Source organism: Gallinula chloropus (assembly GCF_964237585.1).
Source record: "Gallinula chloropus genome assembly, chromosome: 3".
In the NCBI taxonomy this organism is placed as follows: domain Eukaryota; kingdom Metazoa; phylum Chordata; class Aves; order Gruiformes; family Rallidae; genus Gallinula; species Gallinula chloropus.
In genome coordinates this window covers 95,651,920-95,674,018 of record NC_140087.1, presented here as the reverse complement: position 1 = coordinate 95,674,018, position 22,099 = coordinate 95,651,920, and the positions used below count along the sequence as shown (strand labels likewise).

The 22,099-nt window shown below is 37.4% G+C and overlaps 1 protein-coding gene across 1 annotated transcript in view; it reads right to left on the bottom strand.

Moving 5' to 3' along the window:
- The window catches only part of KHDRBS2 (KH RNA binding domain containing, signal transduction associated 2), a gene marked incomplete at both ends in the record, with an annotated part of 379,366 nt that overhangs the window by 211,135 nt on the left and 146,132 nt on the right, over positions 1–22,099 (bottom strand). The window contains one exon of the mRNA XM_084261753.1: positions 3,594–3,710. Within this exon, the coding sequence (XP_084117879.1) occupies positions 3,594–3,710 (117 nt within the window). The remainder of the gene's footprint in view (positions 1–3,593; positions 3,711–22,099) is intronic.

Below are 22,099 nucleotides of genomic sequence, written 5' to 3'. Positions count from 1 at the left end.
CATGCTCCAGGACTGTGCTTCCCCTTGTGAAACTCTTGCAGGTAACTAGCTCAAGAAATCAAAGTGTTTAAGAAACATTGCTACATATTTTTCTGCTTCTTTAAAGAGCATATATGCTCTTAACTGCTATAGTTTGTTAAAAAAAGCTACTCCAGCTCACTGCATACATTTATTTTTTTAATAGCACAGTGAAAAGCATTCATTGCACAGTTGAAAAGGAGAAAATCTGCATCTATGTGTGAAAGCATCAATTCATTCCACTTGTAATGAGATTTCTGTCACTTCAGTTTGATTGTTTACCTTTACAATTGGCTCCCATGCAGTTTGGAAAAAGAAGAAAAAGAATTGGAAAAGAATCAAAAGCCAAGCAACTCAACATGACTGTTTAATCTCATCACTACCTTTTCTGAAGAATGTATTTGCATATTTATAATACTGTATTACTACAGGAATGACAACCTTTGGTGACAGCATGTAAGCCAGCAAGACAGCGAGAGCTCAACCTATTCTAAGAACTAACTGGAAATGGGTTGTGCTTTTATGGTGGGCACAACTTGCAGTAGTCATGGCTATGCTCAACATGTTGAACATGATTCACTAAGTTTTAAAACTAAATATGAGTTATTCAGCTAATAAACAATAAATGTTAGCGTGACAAATCGAAAGGAAGATGTATCTAGAAGTCACCATCACCTTCTGTTGTGTCTAGTTGTGACTGCCTATGTTTCATGATGGTGCATCTTATTTCCTATTAGAACACTGTAGGATCCTCCTTCTGTTACAGAACTCTTTTGCTGAGCCACTGGCATTAGCTTAAGCAAAGAGATTTAAGTATTCACATTAGCCATGCAGTTCTGGAAGAATTGTAAGTTTTCCTTCTATCCCAAATAACACTCTGGAAAACTGCTGCAGTGACTCTTCAAGAATTTCTAACACAATTTTCTGTGACTCATGTATGAGGTCTGTGGTATTTTGTGCACAAGGGCAGTTTTTCATAATATTTATGCAAGTTGCATTGCCTTTTCAAATTAATCTATAGGCATAGCAGATACTCTAAAATCTTGAGTCGCTCTAACCAGTGTTTCCTGAGGCTCTGGAAAGGAACAGCCCAAATTCTTTAGTCTCTGAAATTTAGTCACAGATTTCTGTTTTAAAATAAGGGAATTCTGGAATGTAGATATGCCTCCCTTGACAGAGTCCGCTTCCCAGAACTGGAAACTGCCCTTCCATATGCCCAAAATTACAGAGTACAGCCAGAGTGGTTCATTGTACAGCCAAGTATTTGCCTACTGTCATTTTGGCACTAAAAATAACCCAAGTCAGTGGATCAGTTATTTTCAAACACTAAGTACCTAAGGATTTAGGGCATAAATGTATTTAGGATTTTCCAGCAGAAATTGTTTCTGCTGCTCTGATACAGCTCAGCATCCAGCTGAACTGAACAAGAGGGGAAAATTACACGTGCCTGCAGTTTGCCTAGGAATTATTATGGTTCATGACATAATATAGACAGCTTTAAAGACATTCTAGTTTACAGAAAGAAATTACATAGATTTTTCTAGAAAGTTCCTCTTGAAGGAAGACTCGTCCGCCAATACACATAAGCTGATTTCTTGTACGGTACAAAATAACCACAACATGCTTCCAGACTTTAGTAGTTTGTATTTAAAACAGTTAACAAATACTGTGTAAATGAGACTAGTGGGCTTGTTTTATGGCAAGAAAACTGTTTTAACCATAGCAAGTTGTATTTTTCTTAGCGATACAGCAATTCATGCTGTTATTTATGCTCATGCTCAAATATATTTTCTTTAAGTTTTACCAGTAACTCAACCTAAAATATCCTCTCTGAAATGCTAATTGTAACTACTACCCATCCCATAATCATTCTCAGCCTCTTTTCCATTGGAGCTGGTAACTGATGTACACGGATCAGATAACTCCTATCTCTCACTGTAATTGCACAGGGATTTTGTTTTCTTTGAGTCAGTAATGTCTAAATTGGATTAGGCTAGCAGTTGCTTACGAGGCATTCTCTGCAGAAGTTGCTTTCATCACTTCTATATTTAATGTTATTTTACTCTAGAACTCAATTTTTACACCATACAAATGAGTTTACATGAAGTTCATACTTAACTTCAGATACACTTAAGGACTAAATACTCTATCAAGAGAAAAAAGAAATACCCTGAATTTTGCTTTTGCTGACGTACTCATAAGTGAATGTTAATGTGCTGGCAGGGTTCGTTATGATCAGATGAAATTCAAATGGTATGATGAGCAACTGGTGGAAAATCAGAAGACTTAGTATATCTATTTATCTGTGTTTGAACACCTTTAGCTGGTAACAAGCCCTCCACACTACCCTGTCTGGGTAATTGTTGTTCTCTGCAGTAGTAATCCGAGTGGGTGGTTGAGGATGGAGTTGGCAGATGTAGTACCACTGCAAATTACTGCCACTTAGCAACACATGCATTCATTCATCCAGGGAGTCGTTTTTTATCATTCCAGAACTAAGCCAAAAATCATAAAATATTTTACTTGTCAATACCTAGAAATAAAATCTATAGTGTATTCAACATTTATTATCCTAACATAAAATGTTAAATAGATAACTGAAGCGCGAGTATGCCCAATGTCATAAAGAAATCTCTGAAAAAATGAGAGACATTGCATTGTGTGCCCAGTCTGTCTGAGGGGTTGCAATTCGAGACCTCATAATGCACGTATGATTGCTGATATGAATTATCATGACCAAATAATGCCAACTATAAAATGCTGATTAATCGTTCCTTTATTGGGGCATATTACTGCTTTCGTTATTCTAGCTGCTGAGATGCATTACAAAGATGGCAGAAAGAAAAGCAGAGCAATGCACAACATTACTAAATGCAATATATAGTTCAGTGAAATTAGCAGCAACAAATTCTGTGGTGACCATAATTCTGCTGTTCTACAGACTGTAAAGTAAGATGCCACAATGCATTCAGCGCCTGTTCTTTGGGCCAGACATACATATGAAAATACATTACCTTACAAATAATTTCCTAAGGTGTATTGACCAGGCACTGGTTTCAAACACCTTTTTTTTTCTTTTTCTTTATTTTTTAATTTTATTTTTTATATTTTTATACACATTAAAGAAAAACATCTACTTTGTTTTCTTTTTTTAGAACTACACCCTGCATAAATATTAAATCTTTTTTTTTAAACCCCATCTATACAGAAACAATAAGCAAAAGAGAAAAGCTATTATGTACACCAATACTACAGAAGTATTCTACACAAGCTATACTTTCTCAGGAGAAATGCACTTCTCTCAGAACTAATGAACTGGTTTATCTTTTGAGTGATTTATTTAAGTAACAGTGGTAACATAACAACTGTGGAAGTCTACAATTATAAGCAAGAGTAGCAATAGAAAAAATGTATTTAAGCAATTGATGTAACTTGAAAAAACCAAACTGGCCTTGGAGTCAGAGTCTATTATGTGTCCACTAATTGAGTCATTAATAAGTAGACAGGCAATCAAGTGTAACAGCTAAAGCACAAACGTTTCGACACTAATTGCAACCAGAATCCAGATACAGTACCTTAGCTTTATCCCTCATGGATCCTTTCCCCAGGATAGACATTTTTGCACCTGTTTCCTCTTGTAACCTCTTCAAGGAGTTTCCTCTTGGTCCAAGCAATTTCCCAACAAAATTGAACTGGAAAGCAAATAAGAGAACTATTTTAGTCCTAGAAGTACTTTTTCAAAAACTTAATAAATCTTTATACAAAACCTGTTAAAAAAAATAAAAATTCTTTCCTTTAGAAACATTACGTCTACTTAATTCAGAGCCCAATTCATTGGGATATAAAACTGGAGAACGGAGGTATCCTCTTATCTAGGCAGTAAAAGCATTCATAGTTTATTTGAACCCCAGTAAACTCCTCTCTAGGACAAAAATGGCCAGCAGCTGCATAGGTTTAGTGAACTGCTAAACAAGATCTTTGTTTATCAGACAGGAAAGGTGAATTTTTAGGAACTGATTTTACACACATTGATTTTAAATTAAGTGCTGTTTGGCATATCAAGCTTCAAATCTCTCTTTTGCCAGCAATGGGAAAAATCAGAAACCGTTAGTCATGGTAGATATTCAAGGCTCTTTGCTGAGAGGATTTTAAAGAGTGCTGGGCTTTGTTTGACATGCTGCTGGTACTCGTAAACGCTGCATGGTTCATGTGACATGTACAACATTGCTTTGTATGAAGAGGAGAGATGTCTACATGAGAATCAGAGGACAGAAAATTAAATAAATGATGTGTTAACATGAACTGGCAAAAAAGGTGGGAGTCTATTAAGTAACAGTAATACGTTCATTCGATTTATTTTTTTTTTTTATGTTTTCCAAAGTCTTTTTGAAACTCTGTGGCATGCTGTTGTTGGAAGCTGACTGGAAACCACTTGCAGAGGACGTTATCTAAATTATGTCAAAGTCTGAACAGACAGTGCTCTGGCCTGGCTTTCAACAAAGAATAAGCTTAGCCAAGGAAAATGGTGTGTCACTGCATCAGCACTTCCTTGGTTTTATTTCAGAGATAAAGAACGTGACAATAAGAAAGAAAAATCAAGAATATGCTGCTGTCAGAAATATACCTGAATGTCTAAAAGGATTTTAGAACATTCCTTGTTTTGCATTACCTTCCCTTTTAAAAATTCAAAAAATGGTGAAATATTCTTGTTTTCACTTTAGCCAGCAAAAATATAGCAACATAAATGTATCAGCCTTGTAAATAACAACCAAACTCAGAATCAAGCCAGACACCTTGAAATCCAAACTGGTTTTCAGTCGAGTGTCTCAATTACAAATTGCTTGTAACTACCTTCAAATATTGTTTAAACCATCAACAAAATAACATGTAATCACAGGAAAAATAGACACGTACAGTGAAATCTACTAACACCTAGAGCAACCTAACTGATTTCAGCAAGGTAACATGTACAGGGGCAATTAGGAAGTTGCAATATTGCAGGGGAAAAAAAAAAAAAGCAAGCTTTGAAGGTCCAAAAAATATTTTTCAAGCTTCTGTGCTTGCACTTCTTTCCAATTCTGTTGATATAATAAAAGTTCTCAATGCTTCAATAAATCCTACTCCATTTTGGGACAGGATTTAGAGATGTTGCCCTATTGTGGTATCAACGATAGTTTGTCTTGAAACTGTGGCTGTGTTTCTTCCAGGAACAATTTAGAAGCTGCTGTTGTCTTCAAATAGATTATTAAATTTCATATGAAAATAAACCAAACAAGTAGGAAGGTATGTCCAGGACTGAATTTCAACACTAATAGTAGACCTTGGACTTAATCTATTGATAGAAATAAGATTTCAAAAATTATGTGTCTTGTGTACATAATGGTTTATTACAGGGCAAAGAGCAGAGCTTTCATTCTTCTGCAGAACTGCTGTTCACAAGTTACAGCACCAAACCTTTTGTGCCATTCATACATCACCAACCAGAGGAGAAGCATCTACTGCTGCATCCTTTCAGGGTCTCTTAAGAAAAGCCACCCCCTCAAAATCTGAAAGAGCTACACTGCCATGTACATTTGGAGGAGACTATGGAAGACCAGCCAAAGCTCGACTCCATTTGTTCTCTGAATGGAATAAAACTATTAAAATACACTCCATGAAGATTTATGCTGACCATTTATATTTAAGCACTTCATAAAGTGTCTAATAATTACCTTGACATATTGCTGCAAAGCAGCGGTATGGCCAGCACAGACGAAGTACTAAGTGGATTTTAATCACTTCACAAGAAATAAGTGCCTGGGGATTTTAATTCTATTGATTATGTAGCAGACAGACACTCACATTTCATCTACCTTCTAAAACACACCTATCAGGAAGCAAGCAGTTACTTATGACTGAGTAACTGAATTGTTCTTAATTTAGTTTTCTTTAAAGTTGCAGAAAAGCCAGTGCACTGTATCAGACATTCAACTGTTGTGCTTGGCTTTACGGCATCAGCCTAGGGCCACTGGCTATCCTCAGCATCAGTCCATAATCACAAAACCCCCAAAGTCTGAAAGTGCTGCTAGAGAAACGTTGACTCAATAACTTCTGAAAAATTAAATCCTTTATGTTCACGTGTAGGCAAAACTAGCACAGAAGAAAAAAGTTTCAGTGAACAGCACAGATTGTAAGAAATCTGAAACACAATGTTACTCCTCTTATTTATTTTTTAAAGATATACTGAACAAGAACCTGAGCAGAAATGATTTTAATGCTGGAAAGCGTAGGCTCCGGTTACAGAGACACAAACACACACACACACAAACAGCCAAAGCACGGAGCAACAATGAAGGAAAATGTGGAAACTCGGGCAGTTTGACTGACCCTGGCTCACAAACATGCCTTCATGATATTGCCACTGTAACTGCAGATCTTACTTTGAAATCTTAGTTCTCATCCAGTTCCACAATGTGTACAAGTTTTCTCCAAGTAATAGAGGCTCTAAGCATCTGGGATAATATATAGTCATATTAGGAGAGGGTAGCTGAGAAGTGATGACATACACAAGGGAGTATTAACAGAAAGCTTTTGTTGCTGGGGAGAAAACAGACTTCCACTTCAAAAATATGGTTATTCTTGTATTTCTAGATGTTTTTACAGGTGGGTTAACTTTCTAATCATATTTATGAACATGAGCTAGGCTTTCTGTGTGCTTGTAGAAACCCTTCAGGGTTTATGGCAAAGATTTGGCACGTTATTTTCTTAGAATTTTTTATCATTTGTCTGAGGGAGATAGATGCGTGACTTCAGGGGAAAATGATCAGGTGACAGCAGAGGATGCTTTACTTATTATCAAATGCACAGTGCTTTGTGTGTCAACAGCTGGGCAATAAACTTTCCCCTGTGCAAAATAAAACCTGACAGATAATACAGCTCGATAGATCTTTCAAGTATACACAGCAAGTATCCCAAACATCTTCCCCAAACAACATACACACAGTTTCAGCAGCTTTATTTACATCTTGATTACTTTCACACTCCCCACTGCACAAGCAATTAGGCTTGTAAGGTGCCCAAAGCCAACACTCTGACTTCTCAGTCTCCATCAAAGTCCTTGTTCACAAATCTTTTTTTTTTACTACTTATATGGATATAGCCAAAACCAATAGTTCACACGTGGACACACAGAAGTCATTCTTTCTCCCCAAAGTCTGCTGCTCCCATCTGCCTGCAAAGCTTTATGTTTACACATGGAGAATACTTACTGATACTGTGAGACCTTCTGCTCAAATCTATATGCTAGGACTGAATATTTAAAACCAAAGATTTGATACCCAGCAAGTACACAGAAAATGGAGAAGTCTAAGAACTAATTAGATGAAATTTCTTAGCAAAAATCTGCCTATGTTACTGAAAGCTTAGAGTTGTGGTCCATGCATAAATACATATATAGTCACAGACTTGCTCATCTCCGAACTCCCTTGTAGTAGAACATGCTGCACACCAACACACTTCACTTGCTTTGGGCTAAGCCTCTGAGAAGAGAAACCCTAAAACTAACCAGGTGTTGTCAAGCTGGATTGCGGTACAGGCAGTCTGTCTCTTAGTGTCAGCATTTAGTGTATCAATATACCACAGGTGATTTCTATGCAATGCCAGAGATTAATTATAACCCGTGCTATGAATAAAATGTGTACAATAACTAGTTCTTAAAGTGTATCCTGCAGCTTTCATACAATGCTGTGATAGTCTTAAGTGTACTGCAGCACCTCAAGAAGATTGCCACATGTATTTATTCTCATTGCCAGGCTTGACCTTGCCTCCTTTCACACAGAAGCATCAAGTGGTGTTCTCAGAAGTCACAGTATCAGCAGAATTATCACTGAACTGAAATTAAACACACACACACATATTTATAAGTAGCTATTTACATAATATGTGATTTGCATAGTGTTACAAACTCAGGGGCCAGTTTCTTCAGTATATGGCATGTTAAAGCGAGTTGTCCAGGACATGAGTGTAATGGGAGTTTGAACTTCTAAGCAGCCATCAAGGGCAAATAGGCACAGCTCCACTATTGTGCCTGGGTTGTATAGAAGAAAAGAAAGTGAACTTGGGCTGTAAAGAATCTGTAGCTTAATTGTTCTTGGCTCCTGGCATTGGAGTCCTCTCACTGGGAAGGAGCCCACCCTGACAGCTGCAAATGGGGCTGAGTGAGGCAGATAGAAGCTTTCATCACTATCTCATTTTTAATGCTGAGAATTGTAACCAAACATTGATCCTTCCCTCAGTTGTACAAATGGGACTCACTTTATTCTCAGTATGTGATAAACTGGCCTCTGGATAGACAGACAGCTGTACAACTGTCAGTTCTCTTGAGAGACTCATCACACTGGTTATCGGGCATTGCTGCTCTGTTTATGTGTGCCATGGTATACTGTGAACCTCCCCCAGGTATGCTGTGAGCCTCCTAAGGTATGCTGCGAGCCTTCCAAGAGCTGGCTACCAGGTTGGCAGGGCGACAGGAGGTGTTTGGGAAGGGGGCTCCCCTGAGACAGCAGCAACCTCGGGCTGAGAAGTCTCACACGCACTTGGGACTCTGTCCCACCAGCCCAGCCAGGTGGTACCATCAGAAACACCTCACAAGTTACTCCACCATATAGCTGCAGTAAGTGGTCCCCATCAAACTTCATCCTACACCTATCTTTCTCCCCACCTCCCTTCTGAACACAGGGTCAAGAATGCTTCAACCAGTGAAGCAAAGAACCATAGAACTTGATGTTCTGTTGCAACATGAAGCTTTAACCTGCAGTTCTTCAAAGCTTAAAATCTCTATTTAATATTAGTAGGGATTTTGAGTACCTCAGTACAGCATACCATAGGTATAACAAATCTGACAGACTTTACAGCATTAACATTCAAACCTCAAACTAAATGCAGTGACTGATAGAAAATGCACATTTGCATTTAGAAGAGTGAAGAGTATTTGTTTCCCTGTATGATGTAGCCCAAATACATCCCTACTAGACCTGTAACCTTTCTTATTTCATAAACACTATTTTAATTAGGTTGTACAAGCAGAAACAAGGAATATGCTTGCCATTCAGGAAAAAAAGTGTTTGTGTCAGTGACTGTTTCTGTTTTATGCACAGATCAGTGTTCAGAACAGTAACAAAACCCAGATAAATAAGAATGGTACAGACAAATGTTTCTAGCTGTAAGATAAAGCAACACAAAGCTCTGAACTGGGAGATAAAATTAATTTCTTCTAGAAACAGCAAAGTAAAAATAGCACCGGCCTGCCAACAGGAAATAGGATTGTTATTTCTTAGTGTTCACCATTGCTATCAGCTCCTGTGGGGCGACAAAGTGTCTTTCCATTTTCAGAGCTACTTATCCTCAAAAAAACCTTTCCTTACTCATAGGAAAAAAAAAAAATCAGTCCTGTACTAAAGAAAAGGGGTGGAGACAAAGATATTATTCACCCCTGAATAAATCCTTACTGATTGAGACCTGCTTGTAAATTAGTTTTCTTACGGTCCTATTCTAGGGCTTCTGATAGGTCATTTATTTTAGCATAAAATTTATTCATAACAATATCTCACCTCTTGATATGTACAAGGGCCTTCCCTTCATGTTAAGGCAGTGCTGGACAATTACTAAGGGAAAATTTATTTTTCTGAACACTTTGTAAGCATGAAAATGCCTGTAACAACATGCTTTAACTTTTGGTCAACCTGAAGTGGTCAGGCATTTAGATCAGATGATGTCTCTAGGGCCCTACTAAACCTTTTTGGTAAGACTGAGCTTTGTAGGGCTCTGCTTTAGCAAGGCATGTGTGGTGGTTTGAGCCTGGATGCAAGCCAGGTGCCCAGTAAAGCTGCTCAATCACTCCCCTCCTCCACTGGATTGGGGAGAGAAGATACAACAAAAACCTTGCAGGTTGAGATAAGGACAGGGAGAGATCATTCACCAATTACTGACATGGGCAAAACAGATTCAATGTGGGAAAATTAGTTTTATTTATTACCAATCAAATCAGTTGAGTAATGAGAAATAAAAGCACCTTCCCCCGCCCTCCCTTCTTTCTGCGCTTAACTTCTTCCCCAGTTTCTCTCCCTCCTCCCTCCCAGCAGCACAGGGGGACAGGGAATGGGGATTGCAGTCATTTCATCCCATGTTGTCTCTGCCACTCCTTACCTCCTCAGGGGGAGGACTCCTCATACTCTGCCCCTGCTTCAATCTGGGGTCCTTCCCAATGGGGTCCAGTCCTGCAGACTGCTCCAGCATGGGTCCCCCACAGGGTCACAAGTCCTGCCAGCAAACCTGTTCCAGTGCAGGCTCCTCCCTCTCTCCATGGGTACATGGGTCCTGCCAGGAGCTTGCTCCAGTGCAGGCTTCCCATGGGGTCACAGCCTCCCATGGGCACATTCACCTGCTTTGTTGTGGAATCTTCCACAAGCTGCAAGTAGAAGCACTGCTCCACTATAGACCTCCATGGGCTACAGCAGGGGGACAGCCTGCTTCACCATGGTCTTCTCCACACGCTGCCAGGGAATCTCTGCTGCAGTGCCTGGAGGACCCCCACCTCCTCCTCCTTGGTGTCTGCACAGCTGTTCCTCTCACATATTCTCACTCCGCTCTCTCACTGCAATTGCTCCTGTTTTGTTTGCTTTTTTTTTCCTTCCTATGTTATCACAGAGGCCCTACCAGAAGCTTCTAGCAGCTTCTCACAGAAGCCACCCCTGTAACTCTCCCTGCTTCCGAAACCTGGCAACACAAACTGAAGACAGCATGTCAGGAGACAGAAAACAGCAGAAGCAGAAAATGAGTGTAGTCCTTCAGAGGGGATCTGAAAGTGCTAGTGGTTTTGTTAAACCACTGTAGTGGTCCCAGAACCAAAGCAGAAGGCAGCCCTTTCCTACAGACCTCACTGTGCCTCATCTCTTCATTCTGCTTTGAACAATATCCTGACGCCAGGCTGTGAGGAGAAAAATGGACTCAAAATTAAATGCTCAAAGGGAAAATACAGCTTCTTGAAAACTCTGGGCCAGATTAATTTCTGTTTTAAATCAATAAAATTACCTCAAGAATAAATTAAATCCAAGTAACAAAGTTAGAATCATTAAAGCTACTGTGACTAGAAGATTTACCTAAGAAATAAACACTTTTTTATTACACTTTTTTTTATCTTGAAAAGTGCTGGCAGTTCATATTTACAGTGTGCTTGAAGAAGATGCTGCAATGTTTGTCTGGCTATTTACTGGCTCATAGCAAACATCTAAATCCTCAGTGAAAATATATTTTTGGCGTAACTCCATGAAACAGATGGTCAGCGACTCCAAACAAACATCTTTCACATATAAGTCCACATTGAGAGAGCAAAAATATGCCCTCACTTCTCATTTTTAGAAGGTTTTTTGTCAGAATTTGGTAACAAGTTGTGGCTTTTAAATAAAGCAATTTAAGTAAACCTTTAAATTAAATATATTTTCTGTTTTTAAAAAAAAGTATTGTGTCTGATGTATCTTTATTCAGTTAAACTTTCTTGACTCAGGAAAATCTGAATAGCTCTTTCTCTAATATATGCTAATCTGTCAGACACCCAAACATTTTATTTTGTGTGATTCTGTTCTTAACTCTGCTGCGAGGTAATTGAGGAACCAATTAAAGTTCTGGATCTATAGTAAATCTGCAGTTAACAAGTTAAGGGGTTTATTATTTTAATTGCATAGATATCCAGAGAGATTCACCATACCAGGCACGGCACAGATATGCAGGAAGAAATCATCTTGACCCTGAAGAGTTGTCAAGAATGTTAAAAAAAATCAAATGGGTTTTGCTGAATGTATATGGCTGCTTTCCTTGTTTGGGTAGTCAGGGAGTGATTGCAGCAACTATCGCTATTAAGATCACTGGGCTCAGTTATGACTGTGTGTTATTCAAGGCAAGTGCAGCAGGGCCAGGTTCTGCTGACAGGTGGACCATGCTGGAGACTGCTTTTCAACTCAGAAATGAGAAAAAGGATCCTAATGTCACATTTTATCTCTGGGTTTTGCCTTTCTTAGCAACTCAGAATTAACTACTTTCTCCCAAGTTTATCCCTATTTGGCCAGTTGATCTGGGGAGGTGTGGGAGGCTGAGGGCACACAGGAATGGCTCAAAGACATTTTTTGCCCATGCTGGGGAGGCTAGAGCTTCTAGGAAAGTAGTCACCTGTCAGAGATCATGACTGATCTGAACCCATGCCAACAAAGAGCCGGGAAGTTCTTTGAGAGCTGACTTACCCTTAATGGCAAGCTTCTTCAAGACCAACATTTTTCAAAACTGCAGCATATGCTGAGATAATAACGATTCTGTCCTTGTATGTAAGTCATTATCTGTTGAATCAAGGGCAAAGGACCACTTTAGGACTCTCTTTTAACACTCATCCTAGCCAAGCCTGAAGTAGCCAAGTTTACTACTTAGAAATAAACAAAATACGAGGTAAGTAATAGGGAGTTCTTGGAGTCTGTACCTAAGAACGGCTCATGCGAAGGACGTGATCTAAAGCTGGATTTCTGTGAGTGCCTACAGTCTGCACTGCAGAAGTGCACCACTAAGCTTTTTTCAAAGTGCACAATTAAGTAACTTTATACTGAGCACATGCACAGGTATGGAAATAGGTACTAAGACTACAATGCTTAAAAGCACAATCAACATTTGGCTAATTGGGCTTATTACTCCCACAGATACACAATTTACTGGTCACAGTAATAAACACCATCTGCTCTTTGCTAACCAGCAACAACCTACCAACTTTTTTTCTAATTTGAAGAGTTTGAAATGTAAAAGGAAGATCTAAAGGAGTTGTAATACAGTGGGATTACCAAGCACATCATCTTGCTCTTACTGAGCTGAATATAATTTCCTATTAGGTGGAAGATTTCTTTTTGCCAGATGCTATATATGAAAAGTTAAGTTCTAAGTCAAGAAGAACCAGGGTACGTTAGGGTTTGCATAACTAACCATATATCTAATGTATCTTCCCTGTGCACATTAGCAAACTGAACTGGTAAAAATGTAGCATAAAACTGAAATTTCAGTCAAGGAAATTATAACAACAGTAAATTTGGAACCAATATGTTAATGAACCGATTTAACACAGATGCATACAGTATCTAATTTTGTAGATGGCATTGTATTAAATCAGAAATGGTTTATGTTAATCTAATTAAAAACTCTGTTAGTCAACTTGATTTTGCCTTTCGTTATTAAAGTAATTATACTTACAGGAGCATTTATGTATCCATTTACATATACTGAGCACTACGCAAACATTAATTTTAATCTCAAGTCACGTTCATAATCAAAGCAAGCATTACTTTAAATTGACTGACATATGCAAACTCACATAGCTCTACAGAAATTAAGCCAGTCTGCAAAAGCACTCAAAAACATCTTACGAAATTCTCATTCTTCCCCCTCTCACCCTCCATTTTCTATACTGTTACTCTGTTGTGGGTTTTTTTCTCATTATTACTAAGGACAAATGCAAGAAAGTACAATCTTTCTTCCTTATAGCTCATTACCTTCTACTTTTTTTATGCTTAGAGAGGCAAACCAAGTATCTTTCAAGATTTTTTAATGAGGACTTGGCTGATCTGAAGCGGTAATGCAGTAAATTTTTTTAAGAGGAGCAAAGCATTCCAAAACCACATTGACAAGGTGAAAACAGTTGAGTAACTCAGTGTTAATTCAAAGGCTCAAACTGGTGCTGAATTCTGTTCTCAAGTTGTTCAGGTAAGACATTGCTCATATTTGAATTTCAACTACATTTCAAGTGAAAATTGCACAAATTCAAGACAACAGATATTGTCCTCTACTTGTCCGTTCAATCAAATGTGGCAGGATAGAATACAAACTTGGACAGTGCAGAATGTAAGATATATTGCTACTGTTCACGAGCTTATTCTCAGAATCCTCATGCTGCAGCATCAGACTGCAGGCTAACCAGAGAGACTCTTGGTTTTTTTTGTTTTGCTTAGGTTATTTTTGCTTGAGGTGATGAGCTTATAGAAGGAAATTAACCAGTGTTAAATTCCAGCACAGAAGGCTTTCCAGTGGTTTACATAGCAAACACAGTGGGAGCAGAAAGACCATCTCCCTTCTCCAAACTGAAACTGCCCCAGGTTGCTCTACAGCATGCAAACCAGAGTGTCTGCAGAGCCTCCTCCTCCACAGTACACAGGGCTAATTGCAATAGTGGAAAGCAATGCAGCAGATCCCTGAATTTACATTTCATTTAGCACTGCTGATTGTAAAAACAAGCTTAACATATATATATAGAGAGAGTAATCACTCTGTAATTTGATATAAACGTAACAGATTTGCTAACTGTGAAGAATCAATCACTATGTTAAATATGCATACAAGGAATGTGATTTTTTCCCCATTATCAGCATTTGTCAATGTTTATAATTTGCCAAGTTGATAGCCCATAGTACTCACTAATTGCCATTCAGAATACCTACTCAGTCTCATTAAAAAAAAAAAAAAAATACAGAAGTTTTTAACAGTTGAGTGTCAAAAGCATCTAAAAACCTGAGATTGATTTGTAATGCTTTGCTGATGGCATTCCTTTGCAAGCGACATAACTGTGCTTCAGACTTGGTTAATGTAAGACAGAAAAAAGTACTTTCAGGACAAGGTGAAAGAAGAAGACGACATACTGTATGTGACAAATGAGCTGGCAAGCATAACCTGAAGGTCCTGAGTGGCTCTGAGTAACACAGGATGTAATATCTAACGGTCTTGACACTGCCATACAGCAACTCCAGCGTGAACGAAACTGCTCCTAGGATGCTCCTACCTGATAAAATATTAAATGATCTGCTAATTTTTTTTCACTTGCACGTTTTTTTCTTATCCCCAGACTAAGATCTGATTCTCACTTAAAAGAATATTATAGAATTAATATTAAATTCTCCTCCAACACAAGATTAAGAAATGCCTTGGGTATATTTAATAACTACCTAGTTTTAACTTAATATTTATTCCACTGTAATTACCCTGCTTCAGCATATTTACAGCCTTCAAGAAGTATGAATGTGTTTGCAAAATATGAAATAAACGTAGTCATAGATACTAAAAAAGGACAGCAAATATTTTCCATCCACCTTGTCCAGCCAGTCTGTCCCCAGCTCCACCCATTCAAGGGAGGCAGGTCTGAAGCGTTAAAGTGACACAGTGAGCCATAACCACGTTATTATCTCAGTATCTAAGATGGTTCAGCCTTCACTTTCACGTTGGCACCTTACCCAGCTGGATGGCTGGTGGGTATGTTTGACGAATTTCCAGCACATCAGCCTCATTCAACACTCCTGTCTGCCTTAAGCCTCAGTCACTCAGTGTGGGGCTGCTGTAAATCTCGAGTTCAGCTGCCTCATTCATTTCACCAACTGCATGAACTTTGGTCTCTCACACACATACACAAAATTCATAAATACCAGGTCTGGAGCTAGGAGTTCAGTGTCTAGATGCTGTGATGGACAGCAAAACAAAATCTAGTTCTCTCGGGAACTTGTGCCTCATCGTACTCTCTTGAGTTCCTCCAGGAGATCATTTATACCCTGAGTGATCCCTTGTATTTGTCTGGCAGCAAATGCTGTAGCCACTGAAATGAACCAAAACCACACACAGCCCTGACAAAAAAATATGTGAAACAATAAATGAAATTAACTTTCAAGACACTGGGGGGAAATGTAAGTGTAACTTTTTGTGGAACATTATATCCTGCGGAAATCTCAAAACTCCTCTGGAGTTTTTAATTTACTGAAGAGTCCATCTGTGTCTTAAATCATTTAGATTATAGGAAAGTAGAGGAAAAAACCTGATACATCTTAAAGGTAAAAATCTAAAGATTTGTTCCACGAGCTTGTTTCTGGGAATGTTTTCCCACTTTACTTAGAAAGCAATCTTATTCCCCTTAAAATTTAATGTCTGTAAATATTGCACCAAAAATAAGAACAAATCAGTGCACTACAACCTGGAACAACAATCAACTATTGACTCATGCAATCTCCATTTAAAATGATATGCAATGATGTTGACAAAAGGAAAAGATCTCATTTGACGTATAAAGGATCCAGCTGTGTGTGGATAAGCCTAAAAATCAAAGAGATTGCAAGTGCAGGGTATGGAATAATACTTAACTCAGTTATTTGAATCAAGAAAAGGATCTTTTACAAATCTGAAGTTGTGTTCAAATAAGGAAAACAAAAATGACCATAAACTCCAAGCCTACAAAAAGCTGAACACAAATCCACACAAAACAGGAAAGAGTTTGAGGAACTTGCAGAAAGTATGAAAAATGAACATAAAATATTTTTCAAAAATTTGGAAGCCAGACAGAAAGTTGGCAGGGCTAACAGCTGTTCAGGCTATAAAAGGAGTATTCAAGAAAGATGAGGTCAGAACACAAAAATAAAATGCTTTTGCTCCATCTGGGTTCATAATGGAGGAAACTGTGACAGGTGGCTAGGAGGAAAGTAGTGCAAAAAAATTCTTCTAAGGATTTCCAAATAAATTATTTAAAATTAGAATAAACAATAAAATTAGTGAATAGGAAAATAAATACATTAGAGAGCAATACATTAGAGAAAACATTTAGTGTTGTCTAAAGAACAAACAAGCATGGAAAATACAGTTATCTGGTATCATATACCCGATTTCCTGGACCTTCATTTCAAAGCATCAAAAACCTGGATTAAATTCTATGAATTTGTGAACTCAGAACTCCTTGATGGAAGTTAAGATTGTATTTTGCAGACCTATCTCTGCCCAGTTTGACTCTAGTCACGTTTGGTTTTACGTGTTCAGTGTTGGGTCACAGCTGGAAGAGCTAAATCACAGCAGAGTGAGGTTCCCATTACAGGGAACTGAAGTCATGGCATGCAGTAACAGCATTATGTTATTTGCAGTATTTTGCAAGAGCATGCAATAGGCAGAGATAATCTGTGTGTCATACTGAAGGAAGTACTATCCCCCTTTTACTTAAATCACATTCTATTTTCATCAGGAGAATGGCCACCAGAATGTTACTATGTAAAATATCCAGCAAACCCATTTTGTTCACATTGTACTGTGGAGCAAGAGCAATGATGTTTTTGTGCAACATTTTACTTTCAGATGTGACAGAGTTTTCTTCTTTCATACTTGAGGCATATATACAGAATTCTTCTATTTTAGTACAAACATGACTGTCTTAAAGAGATATGATAAAAAATATGTATTTGCAGTATGCTTTGATCTGAATATTAATCTCTAAAGATAAATTTTTTTGACAAACCTCTGGAGTTGTATCTCCAGAATTTTGTTCAGACACAAAGACAGCAATTTACAACATTCTATTCTTCACTTAAATAAATTATCAGCCCTGAAAAATGAATTACATCCATTTACAGTGGCATGTTTCTTCCCACTGTTCAGTGGGAGCCATTGATGTATGTTTTTTATTTCATGCAGCTATGATGAATAAATGAATTCCTCACATTTCTTCCGACTGCAACGTATATAACTAGGCTGAAGACCTAATCCTGCTTCCCTATTTTTTCAGGAATGATCATATTTTTATGATATTTTTATTTTAAACGGACGTAATGTAAGTAACATGGATGTAACTCTGTCACTGAATTATCACTCAACACTCAGACTGTTACAGAACTCTCACACTCATTTGTCTGCTTCAGATGAAAAAATAATTACCATGACAAGGTAAAGAAGTGAAAATGTGTTTGATATTGGATGTAGACATTAAGGTTTATTTCTAAAATATGTACTTTTAATATTTAATTTATCTTTATGAAATTTTGAGGCAAATATAAGCCACAAGCATGAGATAGCTGGCAAACTCAGTATTTATTTTTGGGAATTATTTACAATGTGATGAAGAGCTGGTTATTATTAACATAAAAGCAATCAAATTGTTTTATATAAAATATGGGATATGGAAAAGATGAGCAATGAGTCAAAAAGAATGTGACTTGAGATGTTTACAGCACGAGATTTATGGCAAGTATTAAAAACACCTGAAAAAAAAAATCCCTTCACTATCACAATTACTCTTAATTTTCACAATCTGAGTCTACTGTATACTTTGGAGAAAAATATATGTCATTAAAGAAAATTAAAGAAACATTCAATGTACTCAAGTTTCTCCTTATTTTCATGTAAATGGTTTTAAAGTGCTCTGATGTAAACTCCTAAATGACAGCTTTCAGAGCTAATCAATATTTTTTGTTTTATACTAAAACAAGCTTTTTAAAGGCCATTCTTAGTAGACCCACATGTATACAAGTAAGTCTGTGTGTCTTAAATGAATTCCATCAAAAATCTTATACTGTAACCTCTCATTTCTTTATAAGCAGATCACAATCCCCGTTCCCCTAAAGTGAGAGTTCATCAATATGCCAGTGTCTCTGAGCAAAATTTAGTACAACGTATCTGAAAACAAATGCTGTAAATCAAGTACTAAGAAGAAACAATAATTTAATAGAAGCTACAAATAGCTTCCCTTTCTATACAAAATGGTTCCTCATAACTAAGATTTCCTTGTAATTCTGGAAAATGCAGGACAGAAAAAATGTACCCGTTGAAAACACTTTAGGTACGTTTTCCCTTTTAAGCAGCTTCTTTCTTAGCTCTTTGTCTTAGCCTGTATCATTAGCAATTCTAACACATTTAGCTAATTACTATGAATCATTACTTGGTTAAAGCAACTGTACACAGCCAAGCAGATCAGTTTCCTTTCAGCTGCAACTGTAATTTCATTATCCCATTAAAAACAAAAGAACTACATATTAAAATTATTAAAATAGAGCACTATTTAGGATAAACGTCAAGAATAAAGACTCTTCTCTGGCCTGACCAAACAATCAATTTCTGTTTGATTTCATTAATTCCATTTTGGCACAACCCAAATTAGCTCATGAAGATGCATGCAAGGAAGCTAAAAATTGCCAGAACGTCCCAAAAAAAATTGTCTAAGAACCATCAACTCGAGAACTTTAAACTGGCCAAAATATACATTATACAGTATATCATATGCGACACAGGACTGTTTTCTATGTTTCAAGATTTGTGTTGATGAGTTCCAGCTCATTTCAGTCAAGATAATTGCAATGCAGTCACCACATTGTGATTTGGATTATGTCGCTGCACAAACTTGCAAAACCCGTGTTCACACCTCTCGTGCTGGAGCAAGCAGGCAGAGCACTGCTCTTGGTTCCAGAGTCAAGCAGCTCCCGCTTCTGCCTTGGCTAGACTTTGGAAATCATGAAACCACTGAGCAGAGGAGGATGCACAGGCTGCATATATGTCTGTACACAGTGTCAGGAGACAAACTCGGCACTGTGCTTTGGGCATTGGTACTGCCTAGGCAAGGCTTTGGACCCGTCAATGAGCCCTCTTCCACACAATCTGTGAGCACCCCTTGGGAATTAACTGGGCCAGGAATGATTTCCAAGCTGTAATTTTTATGAATACATCTTGTTACAGAGAATAGGAGATTTAATGCTATGGATGTGGCTAGACTGTAACAGCTGGCCCACAGAGCCTAACAGGCATTGGCACTGCTCAATTTGCTAGTGTAGATGCAGCCACGTGCACTTTGGTTGCAGTTGAAATCCAAGAGCAAAATGTTTATTGTCTCTGCTGTATTACAGTTTGATCTTGATTAGATTAATGTTATAAGGCTCTTAAAACCCTGTGAAATGTTTGCATTAAAAAAGGATTTCCTATATACAAAGCCATTCAGTGTTTAAAGTATTACACATAAATATTAGTTGCTTAAATCTCTTTCCCTGTAAGGCTGAGAGAAGATTATCGATTACTGTTACACCCTTTAAAGAGATAAGGCGTGAACTCACTCCTTATCCTAAAGCACTTTTTAAAAACTGTAAGACAGGAAGTATAACATTCCAAATAAATGTAATTAAAGTGTTTTGAAGGAAAAAGACAAAATATGACTTGCCCCTTTATATCCAGCTAAGTCAACCATCATGCTACTGTGAGCTGTAGTGCCTGACTGAGTGTCTGATTGCATCACCAAACTTCACAAGTTTTGTCAAACCACATCGTTCAACTTCTTGGTAATAAAGTGCATCATTTTGGGTCATACAAATCATTTAGGCAAGGTACAGATCTTCCCTTTGGTCTTGACTACCAAAGGAACACAGAAATTTTGGGTGTGTCAGAATACCTGTGGGGAGCGCTGCAGCTATGGACATTATGGTTCTGCTCTTATAAATCCACGAAAGACAAAAGGGAAGGCAACCACCACAGAAAGGACACTCTGGGAGCAGAAGTTTCAGAACATACAGCTAGTAGGTGACTCAACCCAGCTGCCATAAAGGTATGGATTCAGAATGTCGCTGATTTACATCATGACAGCCTTCACTGCAGACAATGCTATGCATCCATCCACATGAGTCAGCTTTGGGGGCATCCCACAACTCAGAATCATGTGCTGCAATCACACCTCCTCTGTATTTAACATTGGAAAGATGATCCAGTACAAACAACAGCTAGATGCCTTTGTGGAAGCAGGTGCTAGTTAAAAGACTGAGGTCTTGTTTACAGGGAGGTATTGAAATTTTTATTTAAAACAAATTATAAAGTGGAGTAACTGCATTTAGCACTTGTTTGGACACATTTACTCTGAACTGCTGTAGTCTTAATTTGAATTAATTTCCAAACCAAATAAATATAGAACTAATTAGGACAACAAAATTCATTGCACTTCATTTTCCTAAGAATCCCAGAGCAAACATGCCCTTTTCATGCCAAAAAGTGTAAAGTGTAACTCTTCTGATTTTTTCTTTTCAACAGGGACACTGAATATCTTATATAACCCTTCTGACACTGAAATTAAAGTTCTTATATCCCTGTTGTGCGGAGTTGACTATTTTGCAGTACTGAGTGATAAATTAACAGTGTTATTTCAAAGACAAAATATCACCTGTATACCACAGCTAAATAGGGATTTTTTTTTTCAGCCAGATGGTACACGTTTTGGAAAGTTATGCCATGTACCAGAAAATACTCAGGAAAAAAATAATTACAGCAATCATTGCTGCATCAACTCTAGTATTTGTCTGATTCTTTAATGTTTATTTCATACTAATCTCTCCCCTATTCAGAAGCACAAAATGTTTCCTTTAAATAGCAAATACTTCTTAGTTCAGTGATACAACATAATTACTGAGACAAAGACACTTCAACATAAGGCAAACACACTGCAAGGATATCAGACAACATTAATGCAATTCTTAGGATGAAAAATTCTTTTCAGTAAACAGTCTTAATGAGGAATCATAGAGATTTACACCTATGATAACTTAGGCTTAAAAAATACACTGTCTCTATTTCAAACAGCATGTATCCTACGAAGAACCTGATTACCTGTATTGCACTCCTTAAAGAGCATCATTTTTATTACCAGCGAAATGATTATACATGTTCCCTTTCTGTTCTGGTAGGGGGTCTCGTGAATCTTAAGAGAAAAAACTGTTAAAGTGGAAGTAGGAAGAGTTGTCCAAACATATAAATAGAAGCAATACCCACCAGTAAGACATTCAGAAGACTTAACAGAAAAATGTTTTTAAAATGGAAATTTCTACAAAGTTATTTTCTTGTTGCTTAATAACTGCCCTCTACACCACTTTGGGGGATTTAGTTTTCGCTTCAGTCGTAAGTCTTTCTACCTTTCTTTCTCCAAAGTTAAAAATGGAATAATTCAAAATGAGTAATTTCTGCTTTATGATTATTATTTTTTGCTTCCAATCAAAGAGGGAAAAAATAGTGAAACAATTATAAAAGTATCGAATAGGTTTATAAACTACTCTTGGAAGATTTAAAATATTTTAATGATTTCAAAACTTATTTGAAATGTGACTTGTTTCAAATTTATGTTTTTATTATTTCACATTATTGTATGATTTCATGAATATACATTAAATATTCGGTATGTTTTGTTAAAATACTTTCTTCTCTTCCAAGAAAGAGATGTTTCAACCTGTACTCATTAGAACCTGTCAAAACTTTAAAAAAATTATATATT